This window comes from Triticum dicoccoides, chromosome 3B (genome assembly GCF_002162155.2).
Source record: "Triticum dicoccoides isolate Atlit2015 ecotype Zavitan chromosome 3B, WEW_v2.0, whole genome shotgun sequence".
Taxonomy (NCBI): Eukaryota; Viridiplantae; Streptophyta; class Magnoliopsida; order Poales; family Poaceae; genus Triticum; species Triticum dicoccoides.
Genome location: NC_041385.1, coordinates 255,501 through 270,044, shown reverse-complemented (window position 1 = coordinate 270,044; position 14,544 = coordinate 255,501). Strand labels below are relative to the sequence as shown.

At 43.7% G+C, this 14,544-nt stretch overlaps 1 protein-coding gene and 1 pseudogene across 1 annotated transcript; both read left to right on the top strand.

Moving 5' to 3' along the window:
• The first annotated feature begins 265 nt into the window (after nt 1-265).
• Nucleotides 266-3,441, top strand: LOC119280377 (subtilisin-like protease SBT3.9). The gene is made up of 9 exons (XM_037561243.1): nt 266-383; nt 491-680; nt 762-920; nt 1,036-1,652; nt 1,766-1,839; nt 1,923-2,186; nt 2,292-2,409; nt 2,520-2,691; nt 2,798-3,441. The coding sequence occupies exons 1-9, from the start codon at nt 270-272 to the stop codon at nt 3,343-3,345; spliced, it is 2,256 nt and encodes a 751-aa protein (XP_037417140.1). The 5' UTR covers nt 266-269; the 3' UTR covers nt 3,346-3,441.
• A 7,157-nt stretch (nt 3,442-10,598) lies between these two features.
• Nucleotides 10,599-14,377, top strand: LOC119274220 (annotated as a pseudogene).
• Nucleotides 14,378-14,544: the final 167 nt, after the last annotated feature.

Genomic DNA, 14,544 nt, shown 5'->3' with positions numbered 1-14,544 from the left:
TGACATGGCTACGCATCTCGGTCAATGGTAGGTCAGGGGTGCTTTGGCTTTGGTTTCAGAAAGCTCCTGTAAAAGACTAGGTGGCGGTCTAATTCTTCAATGGAAGATGTTGAGAAGGCTCGTTTGCTTTACAAAAGGGAGAAGCAGGGGTGAGGGTTGGAACAGAGGACCAGTTCTAACGCGCGGCATAAAACCACTATAAATTCATACTGCAGTACCACAGACGAGACCCATCACATTACACATTACATCTCAGAACCAAGAGAGCAATGGAAAAGGGATTCCTATCTTCTTCCTCCTCGCGCGCTCATCACCGTGTAGCATGGGTGCTGCTTTGCCTTTGCATGATGCTATGCAGAGTGCACGGAGGATCATCGCGCAAGGTAATTAATCAAGCAAGCAAGTTTCGGGAGTTGATTTAGTTAACGGTGGCGCTCCAGGCTTTAGCTAACCCACCTTTGCATGCACTCATGCATCTATATATGTTTAGGTCTACATAGTTTACCTCGGCGAAGTAAAGCATGGGCACCCCGACCATGTCGTGGCTTCGCACCATGACATGCTCACCACGCTTCTCGGAAGCAAGGAAGAATCTATGGCCTCCGTGGTGTACAACTACAAGCACGGCTTCTCAGGCTTCGCCGCCATGCTTACACCGGAACAAGCAAAGCAACTTACAGGTTGGGACTCATCGTATGTCAAGCTCGATCAGTCCTGCTTGCATGACAATTTCTTATGTGACGCATGTGTGATTCATGCAGAGTTTCCGGAGGTCATCAGTGTTGAACCAAATAGAAGGCACAAGGCGAGCACCACGCGGAGCTGGGACTTTCTTGGGCTCAACTACCAGATGTCTGGCAGTGGGCTTCCCCACGGAACCAACTACGGAGAGGATGTCATTATCGGAGTGATTGACAGTGGTTAGTATTATTAATTTCATGTTAGACCGAGCCAATCACTCCCATTTTATTTTTTGCCAATACACCCTCTTTTTAATTTGGCACCATGTCTTTCTTACAAAAACCGACTAATCAGGGATCTGGCCGGAGTCACGAAGCTTTAGCGACCAAGGATACCCACCGATACCGTCAAGGTGGAAAGGGATGTGCCAACTAGGGCCAGACTGGGACAAGAACAACTGCAGCCGCAAGATCATCGGCGCACGGTTCTACAGCGCAGGACTTCCTGACGAGGTCCTCAAGACGGACTCGCTCTCACCTCGTGACTATGGCGGCCACGGCACGCATTGTGCATCCACTGCGGCGGGCTCGGCCGTGCAGGCGGCCAGCTTCAACGGCCTCGCCAAGGGGGTTGCACGGGGAGGCGCACCACACGCTCGCATAGCGGTCTACAAGACCTTATGGGGCGCCAAAGGCGTTGGCTATACGTCAGCATTTCTTGCTGCCATCGATGATGCAATCCATGATGGTGTGGACGTGCTATCATTGTCTGTCGGATTCCCGGACGAGAACTCGTTCGGTGCCCTGCATGCGGTTCAGAAGGGGATCACCGTGGTGTACGCGGGTGGGAACGACGGACCTAGGCCTCAAACCCTTGAGAACACTTCACCGTGGGTCATCACCGTGGCAGCGAGCAAGGTTGATCGGTCATTTCCGACGGCGATCACACTAGGAAACAACCAGCATATACTGGTAAGCATACGTGTGTGACTGAGAAAAGCTCCGGAAAATCACAAGCTCAAATGTTCCGGTGTGTTTATATTCCTATTCGTGAACAAACTCTGCCTGGCTATTTCTTTTTGTAGGGTCAGTCCCTCAACTACCACGTGGTGAACTCATCGGCCGGGAGCAGCCGTTTCACAGGCCTTGTGTCAGACGAGTAAGTAAATCAAGTTACATGTTAGTTTTTTAATATCTATAGGTCAATTCTGACGCAGACTTCATTTTTCTTTCTGTATGTAGATGTACCATAGCATCTCTTAATGCCACTGCCATGGACGTGAAAGGGAAAATCCTGCTCTGTTCTCCCTTGCCAGAAGATCCATTGGCGATCGCCCCAGGGATCACTTTCAACAACGCGTTACAATATGTCCGGAATGGCGGGGGATCCGGACTTATTTTCGCTCAATATACAACAGACCTTTTAGGTGTTTGCCAAGGCATAGCCTGCGTCATCGTGGACCTTGACACTGGCAAGAAGATCAAAAAATACATCCTTGGCACAAGGTACGATCATAGGCGCACTACCCAATTTCATTACATTTAATTTGTTGCAGCTGCATTGAGTCTATCCCTTCTGATTAATAGACATTTTCATTTGTAACTAAGCAGCTCTCCCATGGCAAAGATCGAACTGGCACGCACCGTTATCGGGAAAGAGATATCGGCACCAAAAGTGGCCTCGTTCTCCTCTAGAGGTCCATCACCTGATTACCCCGAAATTATCAAGGTACATACAATACAAACGTAGCAACAGTGGACTAGCGAGCCATTACCAAGCCTATCATCAGCACATCCTTGTATCAGCTTTTCTCTCACACTTTCTTCCTTCTTCAATAGCCTGACATAGCTGCACCGGGAGCCAACATCTTGGCAGCAGTGCGAAATTCCTATGTATTTATGTCTGGAACGTCAATGGCAACCCCACACGTAGCTGGCATCGCCGCACTGTTGAAAGCTCAGCACCCAGATTGGTCTCCTGCGGCGATTAAATCGGCCATCATAACCTCCGGTAAGAGGACTGCAGCTAGCCATTGCCTTGAGATCATCCAATTCCTAGTTCACCAGTTTGTGACTTTTTTTTACCTTTGTTTTGTTGTTTCTGCCTTGTGATGAAGCCCATGTAACCGACGAGCGTGGCATGCCGATACTGGCAGAAGGGCTGCCTCGAAAAATCGCTGACCCATTCGACTACGGTGGCGGGAACATCAATCCTGGTGGCGCGACCGATCCCGGTCTGGTTTATGACATCGATCCCCGTGACTACAAGAAATTCTTTGGGTGCACCATCATCAGGAGGGCGAACGTGAGTTGCGACGCGACAGCATTACCAGCATATCACCTGAACCTGCCCTCTATCGCGATCCCTGAGCTGAGGCATCCAATCACCGTGTGGAGGACAGTGACAAACGTCGGTGAGGTCAACTCCGTGTACCACGCAGAAGTGCAGAGCCCGGCTGGAGTCAGGATGGAGGTTGAGCCGCCAGTGCTCTTGTTCGACGCCATGAACAAAGTTCATACGTTTAAGGTGAAGTTGTCGCCTATGTGGAAGCTGCAAGGGGACTACACCTTCGGCAGCATTACGTGGCATAAGGAACAGAAGGCTGTGAGGATTCCTGTTGCTGCCCGAATTACAATTCAGGACTTTTATGCGGATGTTGCATAAATCACTCGAGGTGCAACATAAGTACATGAAATTATGCTCTTGATTTGTACAACAGTGAATAAGAACAGTAAATGGATATAAATTCTTTATAATGGCTGTCCCGGGGCCACTTTTGATACTCACTTAGCCTAGAAAGAAATTTATCTTGTCGGAAGGCATTACTTATGTGGTATGTAGTTAATGAGAAGAGAGATGTTTTAAGTAAGATAATACATTACCATCACATAGCACTTCCTAAGATAAAATTAGTGTACAAGCTAATAAATACAACCGCCTATCACGCTATGTCTATGTTACTCCCAACTATGAAAGTAGTAATATAGACTAGTATCATATGCATGACACTAGTGTAAGTTACTCCCCACTATGACTAGCCTAAAATGTGAACCGGATAGAGTGTTGACAAGAACAAATTAACCATGCATATGATTACTAGTCAGAAGATTGTAACATTTGACTCTTTAATTATCCTTAATTTTCACGGGTATCTGGTTTGATTAATACTAGACACGAGATCTTTTTCACCGGATAGAGTGTTGAGAACCAAGGAACCAATGAAAACATTCAAAAACACATTTAAAAGAAAAAAACTAGAAAATACGTTTGAAAACCGACGAAAATTGTAAAGCATACACACATAAAAGTAAGGAAAGACGAAAACTGTAAAGCATACACACCAATCGCGGTGGGAGAGTTTTTTTTTTTTTTTGCGGGGGAGACGCGGCATGCATCTGTAAAGCATACACACCAATCGCGGTGGGAGAGTTATGTACGTATGATCTAGTCACGTCCAAATGATTGCATTTCCTCGTTGTTGCTCATAGCCGCCTGTTTCTTAGTTTAGTGTTAACCTCCACATACGCTGTTTATTTAATGGAAGACCGACCTAATGCATGCTTAATTATCCCTGCCTTATAAAACTGGCACTGGAGTGATCAGGAGTGGCCCTGTGGGGGGTGGGGCAGACGCGGCATGCATTTGTTATAAATTAGATGACATCTCACGCGTTGCTGCGGAATCGGTTGCAATATATTTTAATGAGATTTTATTGGGTGGAATATAAATATTTAGATAAATAACACATGAACCAAAATTAAAAATACACATAATTTATTGTATTTGATTATGTGTAGTTGTAAAATATATATTGAATATAATTAGAATAATAAAATAAAAATATTTTCCCGTGCATGGTTGCATGTGGTGGTGGGTCTTTTCCCATGTATGGTTGCATGTTGAGGTGGACCTTATCTCATCCATAATTGTATGATGATGTGGCATATGCTTGCATGTTGGATAAAGAAGTTAGTGGGGTTGAATCTCTTAAATATATAGGGTTCATGCTCCGCTACCACCATCACATTACACATTACATCTCACGTTCAAACAAGCAATGGCAATGGAGTTCCTCTCTTCTTCCCCCTCGTGCCCTCATCACCATGCAGCTTCAGTGCTGCTACTGTTGCTTTGGCCGTGCATGTTGTCATGCAGAGTACATGGAGGATCATCTCTCGGTTTTGCTTTGCACGACCATTTCTGATGCCATTGGTGATCATGCATGTGCAGAGTTTACTGAGGTCACCAGTGTCCAGCGGAGCAAAAGGCACAGGGCGAGCACCACACGGAGCTGGGACATTCTTGGGCTCAACTATCAAATGCCTGGAACTGCTGGCAGTGGGTTAGAACCACTGTGTAGCTTCGTATGTACGTTGGAGAGCCTGAAAAATGCCACAGAGCCTTGAGAAGAGTTCAGTTCATGATGCGTCGCCCGAGCAAGATTGAGCAATCGTCCCTACGGTGATCACATTGGGAAACAAGCGACAGTTAATGGTATGTAACTATGGAGCTAGCTTTAAAGGGTATTCTTTATTGCCTCATAATGGCGCATCAAGTTGATAGAAACACAGTACATACCCGGCTTCTGCACAACTAGAATGCATATTGCCCAAAAGAAAAAAGAAAAAGACGCATAGAGATTAAGGCGAGGTGAACGACCCACTGCAGTAAACCTCAACTACTACCATTGTCATTGACAATACCCGGACGACGAGATGGTTCCCACAACAACTACACCTTAAACAAGGAAACGATGCATGAAAATGGACGTTGCCGGATCAAACCATATAGGTCAGATCGTGGATTTTTTTTTCACCCAGAAGAGAAGGACCGAGTGAGCTCCAGACAATGCCTTCAACAAGGAAGTATAAACCGCAATGGCCAGGTACACCCAGAGAAGGTGAGACCTAGGGTTTTCACCTCGGAACCCGAGACATGGTATTCAAAAGGCACCACCATAGACAAAGTCCTCTATATTGCCGCCATCAACTAGCCCATGAAGAAGTCATGCGGCAATGTCCCGAACAGCACCAGAATCACGGATCAAAGTAAACACCACATATTTGATGAGACGAGGATCGCGCGCCTCCGCTTTTTGGCTTACATGATAACGTCCAAAAATGTGTATCTACAAGACAGGTTGTTACCATGTATCGCACCGGCATTGGAAAACATGAAACCTAGAAAATATTTGCAAAACCAAATTTAAAATCAGATGGGGCCCAACCAACCTGCACATTTCTTTTTAATATGCGAACAAATTTTTAAAATGTTCACTAAAAGCCCAGGAAACAACAAAAACGATAAAAACAAGTCGTTACCGTGTATTGCGTCGGCCCATTATGAGCATTGCGTGGGCTGCACCACTCTCAATTGTCGTCCGTCGCAGGTGGTTACGGGCATTTATATGTCGCCTACTGCAAGCTGGATGGGCAGCTCGCCTACAATGCATGGTACATGGGCCAGGCCCGTAGTAGCGACAACTTGCCAACAGTATTCGGTCTACGACACTCGCCTACTGTTGCTTCTCTTTCTTATTCATTATATATTGTTTAGTTTGTTTCTCTATATTCTTTTAGTTAAAATATAAGAATGTTCATAGTGTACTCAGAAATATGTGAACAGTTTCTAAAATACACTAACATATTTGAAATATGCGAACACATTTTTAATAAGTAATAATTATTTTTTCAATTTCAGGATGAACAATTCTTAAAACATGACGAATGCTTTTTAATATGCGAAGAAATTTGTTAATTTACAGGATGAACATATTTTAAATAAAAGATGAGCATTGTCTTGGAAGTAAACATAGTGAACATTTTATAAATATGTGATGAATATTTTCAATTTTCAAAATACACTATGAACATTTTTAAAATTTACCTGAAGACCTTTTTCAATACACAATGGAAGAAAATTAATACATGGTGTACAACTTTAATATAAACACTGAACATTTTTAGTACACTTTGAACATTTATAAAATACATAATGAAAGTATTTTTAAAATATGCAATGAATATTTACTGAAATATGTGATGATTGTTTATAAATACAAGTTGAAAAATATTTGAAAATGCAATGAACATTTGTATGTACAATTTGTTTTTGAAAAGGAGGTTAAATCCCTGGCCTCTGCATCAATCGATGCATACGGCCATCTTTATTAATTATTCAACAAAGGTCTGACAAGAACATACATCAAGCCACCCGAAGCCACCACTCACACCTACAAATCCAATAATGTGGAGTGCTTTCACCCCACATATCTAAAACCGGTGTCGTCGTCGACCCATCCACATAAAGTATCAGAACCAACAACCGGTACAGCTTAGGTTTTTGGATCATTCTACGTCAGCTTCGGCGGCGGTGATGGCGATGCTGAATAAAGAAGCTCCAGATTCTTCTCTGGCGAGGCGATCATCTCTATGGTCAGTGATGGACTTGGGAACTAGTCTATTCAAGCAGGGATGTCATGGCAGCAGTGGCATCCTTGTGGTGGACTTGTGTCCTCAGGCTCCGTTGTTGCGACGACGTCTGCTCCAGCACCGGCATGGAGCTTGGAAGGTAGTCCAGGAGCGTATGCAGATTGTGGTCCGCATCGATGACATCTGGAAGACAGAATGTGTGATGGGTTCGTGGTTGATGGATGACAGATATGGTTTTCTCCTTCGGCATCTCAGTTATGATGGAGTGCCACATATGGAGTTCGATGGCGTGTCCAGAGTGTTGCCATGGTCTGATTTGTTCAATGATAATGGCTTCACCTTTGGTGAACCATCTTGAAGGTACGCAAAGCTGGATATCACTGATGGAGCCGCGTCGAGCTTGAGTGAGGAGGTGATCCGTCAGTTTTTTTTCCTTCGGTGGCTGATATGATGGTGCCGGAGGCAAGTGACGACGTTTGTGTCAAGCTCAGAGACGTTCTGTTGTCTTTTTAGTTTCGTCATGTCAGTTTTTACGTGACTTGTACTTTGATCTTTATGGTATGAATGAGATACTTATTACCATGAAAAAAAATCAATTGCTAGCTACTACTACTAGTACACTGAAAATAACGTATGGCTTCCATCAACACGTACGTACCTGTATATAGTTGTGGTGAACCATCCACGAAGAAGACAGCTCCTCTATCATGAATGCATGATGTAGATATACGTACATCACTAATCGAAATTGGGTCGTAATCTTAATGATCAGCCTTGCTGGCCCATCAATCACTCTCCAATTCACCAGCCCCTAGCTTGCCAAGTGAACCAAGCGTAGCTCAGATATTTAGAGGATCATTTGGTTTGGTGCCAATTTTTGGCGTGCCAACATTTGGCCAAATCAAAAGGTGTCAAATCACTTCTTGTCCATAGAAGTTTGAACACATTTTACATTTTATGCTACAGAAATGCAATACAAGAGCCAAATGGGAGAGAAAATTGTGTGATGTTTTTCTTCTGCGAGAAAGATTGTGGGATTTTATTACTCGGGGATAGAATTTCAATCTTCATCCATTATTTAAATCTTCAAATCTATATGTGTTGCCCAAATCTCTTAAATCTTCAAAGTACCAAGTTCCCTGCCTCTGATAGTAACTCTTTGATGCCCCGAACGATATTGTCAGGGCTGGAACAATCATCCTGGTTCTATGTTAAGCATTTGATTACCTTTGAGAAGTCGGTCTAGATCACACATGGCATTGCAGTATATTGCCACCAGTCGTAGACCATCTTGAATATCAAAGATACTTGCTTCATAGGCATGTTGACAGTGTGGCATGAATAGAGAAATTTTTGTGACATGACGCAAATTAATCCAACTACAAGCGCAAAATACAAGAGAAGATAATTTAAATTTGCTTGAGCGTGATTACATGACTACGACATCTTTATCTGAAAGCATATGCCTACCATGACTAAGTCGAATATACACATGTTACATCATCCAGGGGAATATATTTGATTAATTAACCAATTTTAAAGAAAATCAAAAATAAATTTAGTGCACATCCTATATATACCTAAATAGTTGATCCTCACTGACTCTAATTCTGTCAACATGCAACTATGCCGACTCATCATGTGACCATGCATGGAAAAAAGACCCATTTTAGCGTGCACCCTGCTTGCAAGTCATATTCAATAAATATTCCACAACTCTACAATAATCAAGCACACTAACTTTTACATATTGTAGTTTCAGTTTTCATATTATTGATCTAAATGGTAATATTACATACAACTAGGGCTGCAGACAAGTCGAGTTCGAGCGAGTTGGACTAGGCTCTGCTCAACCTATATTGAAACTCAAGCGAGCTCAAACTGAGCGAAACTGAAAGTCTAGTTGTAGAAAGTGGTTTACTCAGCTTGTAACGATCTCGAGCTAGTTTCGAGCAAAATAAGATGATTTTTAATAATCTAAGGCAATGTTTTGAAGAAGATAGGCCACAACACAGCATAAGAAAACCACTATAAAATATTATTCCAATCAAAATGATGGTAATATAATTTTTTCCATGGTAGTTTAACTTATTCTCTCTCAACTGAAGAATAGTACTTAATAGTAAGAATATGAAGGCGTGATTGCTTTAAACTTTGGCCAAAAATAACATGATATTTAACACATAGTTGACCACATACCATATTGAGCCCTGAATTGTCTTCACGCTTAATTAAGCTTCCATGTTTGCTAGTAAATAAAATGAAGAAAAATAATACAAAATATGCATGGTAATAAATTCTCATATTTCCTTCTAATATATATCATGATTATTTAATACAATTATATTATATCGAATTATCGAGGTAAAGTCAAGCAAGCCAGTGTTGGCCCGAGATCAGCTCGTTTCTCGATCGAGCTACATAAAGTGTTCATACTCAGCTCATTACTTTTTGAGTCGATCTTGAGTCGAGCAAAAAGACGAGTCGATCTCAAGCGGCTACGAGCCTGGAGTTTTCCTTGCAGCCCTACATACAACCAAATCTCATTCAAAATAACTGCAACCAATTCATGTAGCAATGCGGGGGGTAGGATCTCTAGTTTATATATGATTTGGAGAGATTTGAGGAGGGAGAAGTTTCCCTTTTGTAGGGAAGGGGAGAGAAGTTTCATTTTATGCAGTTAGATAGCAACAACCAGCAATATGAGGTCAAATTTCAACACAATAATTATTAGACACACCGTCGTATCTTCTTGCTTCTTGACATGTGTTTTGAATTCAAATTTATATCTTCATATTGCATTGTATCTGTTTCCTCACTTTCAATTTGTAGATTTTCTCGAAGTTTGCATATAAGGTACATAACCAAGGTTGTGTACACTGTGTGGGCAACAATATACCAGACGCGCCAGATATATCATTGCTTTGTTCATGGTATGTAGTATATTTTTTCTAAAAGCCTAGGGGCATTCTCCCAGCTGAACAAATTTCCATTAGGCTGCTTACACGGCCAACAGGGTCGTTGGTACAAGTTTGTTTAGAGCGGGAGGGAGGGAGGGGGAGGAGTATTCAGTAATTTTTCTCCAACTTTACATGTTAGCGTCACTGAAAGCTTTGCTCAGTCTTGTTTGTAACAGAAATACAAATTATCTAGATAAGGGAGGTTGAACCTTTCAAAGATACATATATAGCCTTCAACTGGAAAAAAGGTCTGTTGGTCATTATGAGCATAATTGACGTCGGGCGCACCGTGTGGGCACCTTGATGCTCATGCTCATATTTTGTTCTTGAAAGAAACTGCAAATAATTCAGATGAAGAAAATTCGGGCCTTTCGAACATAAATAACTTTCTGTTGGAGAAAAGTCTTCACTAAAAGATCAAAATTCAGTCTAGACAAATTCAACGAAAGCAACATTTCTACACAACAGGACGTCTACTATAAATACGAGCCCTCAATAGCAGCGATGAGACCCATTAGTGGGCTGACAACCAATAGCTGAAACAATGAGTTTCTCTTCTTCATCACGGCGCTTATGCATAGCTTGGGTGCTACTACTTTGCCTTTGCGTACTATTGTGCAGAGTGCAGGGAGGATCATCTCGCAAGGTAATTTTCTGCTTCAGGGCTCCTTTGATTCAAAGGAATTCTATAGGATTTCTGGAGGATTGAAATCCTTAAGAATTTTTCCTATGTTGATCCTTTGATTCATATGATTGTATCCCATAGGATTTTTTCCTGTGGAATTTTTTGTTCTACATTTCATAGGAAATTTAACATCCACCCCAACCTCTTTTTACAATTCCTTTGTTTTTCCTGTGCCATCAAACACTCCATGCTAATCCTGTAGGATTCATTTATGCATGCCACTCCAACCTTATACTTTTCCTATTCCTACATTTTGAAAATCCTATGAATCAAAAAGGGCCTCAGTGGTTTAATTTATTTATTAATTTATGGTGGTGTTTCATACAAGCTAACCCTCTGGATGCATGTATGCATCTGTTGTGTTTAGCTCTACATAGTTTACCTGGGTGACGTGAAGCATGGACACCCTGACCACGTCGTGGCCTCGCACCATGACATGCTCACCGATCTTCTCGGAAGCAAGGAAGAGTCTGTTGCCTCTGTGGTGTACAACTACAAGCATGGCTTTTCCGGCTTCGCCGCGATGCTTACACTGGAGCAAGCAAAGCAACTTGCAGGTAGGAAGTCGCCGTCGTCATGGAAAACAACTAATTTAGATCTCTCTCTTTTTTTTGCTTGCCTATTGAGCTATGTAGTTGAGCAACTATCATGTGATGTGATGTTTGCAGAGTTTCCAGAGGTCGTCCGAGTCCATCGGAGCAAAACACACACCGCAACCACCACCAGGAGCTGGGACTTTCTTGGCCTCGACTATCAGACGCCGGCCAGTGGGCTGCTCCATGGAAGCAACTACGGAGGGGATTGCGTTCAAAAAAACTACGGAGAGGATGTAATCATCGGGGTGGTTGACAGCGGTTAGTTAATTAGTTATTTTCCCGCTGTTTTATTTCAGTTTTGGAAAAAAAAAATCTAAAGGACTGATAGATAGCTATTCAGTCTTACTTACTACACTGAGAACCGTCGGATCATTGCAAAAAGATCAAGATGAATCATAATGTGACGGCTATTAGTAGTTTGACAGAGAAACAATAATTTCGGTTAAGAAACAATTATTTTCTGTTCACTCCCACTTTAATTTGGCACCGTTCAGTTCTTATATAAACCGACTAATTAGGGATATGGCCGGAGTCGAGAAGCTTCAGCGACGAAGGGTATGGGCCAATACCGTCAAGGTGGAAAGGAAAGTGCGAGGTCGGGCCAGACTGGGGCATCAACAACTGCAGCCGCAAGATCATTGGCGCACGGTTCTACACCGCCGGAGTGAGCGACGAAAGCCTCAAGATAGACTCACTCTCGCCTCGAGACCGTCACGGCCATGGTACGCATTGTGCGTCCACCGCGGCTGGATCGGCCGTGGAGGCGGCCAGCTTCAACGGCCTTGCCCAGGGGGTTGCACGGGGAGGCGCGCCGCGTGCTTGCATTGCGGTGTACAAGACCCTTTGGGTCACCGACGACAGTCGTGCCACCGGCAGCACGGTAGGCCTTCTCGCGGCCATCGACGACGCGATCTATGATGGAGTGGACGTCTTGTCTCTCTCCCTCAATGACATGGAGGAGAACTCCTTTGGTGCTCTACACGCAGTTCAGAAGGGAATCACCGTCGTGTACACGAGCGGCAACAATGGGCCTAGACCGCAGACAGTTAGGAACACTTCGCCATGGGTCATCACCGTGGCGGCGAGCAAGGTTGATCGGTCATTTCCCACAGTGATCACGCTGGGAAACAAGCACCAAGTAGTGGTACGTACCTACAGAATTGACGGTGAAAAATGATTATATCTAAAAAAAAATTTACCTAGCGGTTCTGTTTTGCAGGGACAGTCCCTCTATTACCAAGCCAAGAACTCGTCCGGGAGCAGTTTCACAGATCTTCTCTTTACTAACCTGCCGTAAATCAATTCAGCTACCTTTTTTTTATGTGGGAGCATTTGGCAATTCCAAAGCTAACTTCACTTTGCACTTTTATTAGGTGTACTGCTGATGTACTTAATGGCACGGACGTAAGAGGGGCAATCCTTGTCTGCTTACCACTGCCAGGTGATCAAGATGCGCTCACAACATTCAGGACTTTCGCGCAGGCGGCACAATACGTCCGGAATGGCGGGGGGTCTGGTCTCATTTTCGCCCAATATACAACAGACAATTTAGGTATCACAACATTACCTGTTTGCCAAGGCATTGCCTGCGTTCTGGTGGACCTTGACACTGCGGAGAAGATCGGCAAATATATGGAGGTCACAAGGTACGCAATTTCATCAAGTTTTGTGCATCTGAGTTCCATCAAGCAAACCCTTCTGGTCAATAGAGAGAACCTTTTCTTTTTGTTGCGTAAGCAGCTCTCCAGTGGCCAAGATTGAACCAGCACGCACCGTTACGGGGAAACAGATATTGGGGGCAACAGTGGCCTCGTTCTCTTGAAGAGGTCCATCACGTGATTACCCGGACATTATCAAGCCTGACATAGCTGCACCTGGAGCCAACATCTTGGCGGCAGTGGGAGATTCCTATGAATTTATGTCTGGGACGTCAATGGCGGCCCCGCATGTATCGGGTGTGGTGGCGCTACTCAAAGCTCTGCACCCAAACTGGTCTCCTGCCGCAATAAAATCAGCCATCATCACCACAGGTAAAAATACAAGCACCATACGCCAACCATAACTCTGTAGAGGTAGAATATCCAACGATTCCTAGTTCAGCTGCTTTTATTTTTGCATGCTGCGGAAGCCCATGTAACGGACGAGCGCGGCATGCCAGTACTATCGGAAGGGCTACCACGGAAGACCGCCGACCCGTTCGACTACGGCGGTGGCAACATCAACCCCAATGGTGCAGCGGATCCCGGCCTGGTCTACGACATTGATGCCCGTGACTACAACAAATTCTTCAGGTGCAACATTGTCAGGAGAACGAATGTGAGTTGTGATGCGACCAAACTACCGGCAAACCAACTGAACCTGCCCTCCATCGCGGTGTCTGAGCTGAAGCATCCGGTCACCATGTGGAGGACAGTGAAGAACGTTGGTGAGGTCGACTCTGTGTACCACGCAGAAGTCCATAGCCCGTCTGGAGTCCGGATGGAGGTTGAGCCGCTAGTGCTCGTGTTCAATTCCACAAACATAGTTCATTCATTTAAGGTGAAGTTGTCGCCTATGTGGAAGCTACAAGGGGACTACACCTTTGGCAGTATTACTTGGCGTAAGGACCATAAGGCGGTAAGGATTCCTATTGCAGCCCGAATGACGATTTAGGATATCTATGTGGGTGTTGCATAAGTAGCCCAGGTGAAGTAAATGTATAGAAAATTGTGCTCTTAATCAATACTAGCATAAATAATAATAATAATAATAATGGAGGCATATTCTCTATAATGGCCCGAGGCCTTTTCCATTATGCAAGAAATTGTATTTGTAATATAACTATATAATTATCCTACACGGACCATAAGTACAACCACGACGGTTCTAAACAACCATGGGTTGTATGAAAACAGCAAGGGGGACAGATGTGAATATTACGGTTTTGTAAAGGTCAGATGTGAAGCAAAGTTCCGAGTTAAAATCCATGGATGCACACAAAAATTAGGAAAAAGAAAAACAATTGAGTGGACTCCACTCCAAACACCATGTTGTGCTGCACTATGGTAGTCTAAGAGCAACTCTAGCAGAGCCGCTCTATTTGTCGATCTCGCAAATTAACCGCCGATGTACGCTATCAGGACAAAAAAAACCGTCCTGAGCAGGTACATTATATCCGGCCCGCAATTTTTTTTTGCGGAGAGCTCTAAATA

Bases quoted from the DNA above. Each gene is read 5' to 3' on its own strand.
- LOC119280377 (XM_037561243.1), top strand. From the start codon at position 270: ATGGAAAAGGGATTCCTATCTTCTTCCTCCTCGCGCGCTCATCACCGT. The intron at 681-761 runs GTTGGGACTCAT...TGATTCATGCAG, and splicing joins ACAAGCAAAGCAACTTACAG to AGTTTCCGGAGGTCATCAGT. The intron at 1,840-1,922 runs GTAAGTAAATCA...TTCTGTATGTAG, and splicing joins ACAGGCCTTGTGTCAGACGA to ATGTACCATAGCATCTCTTA.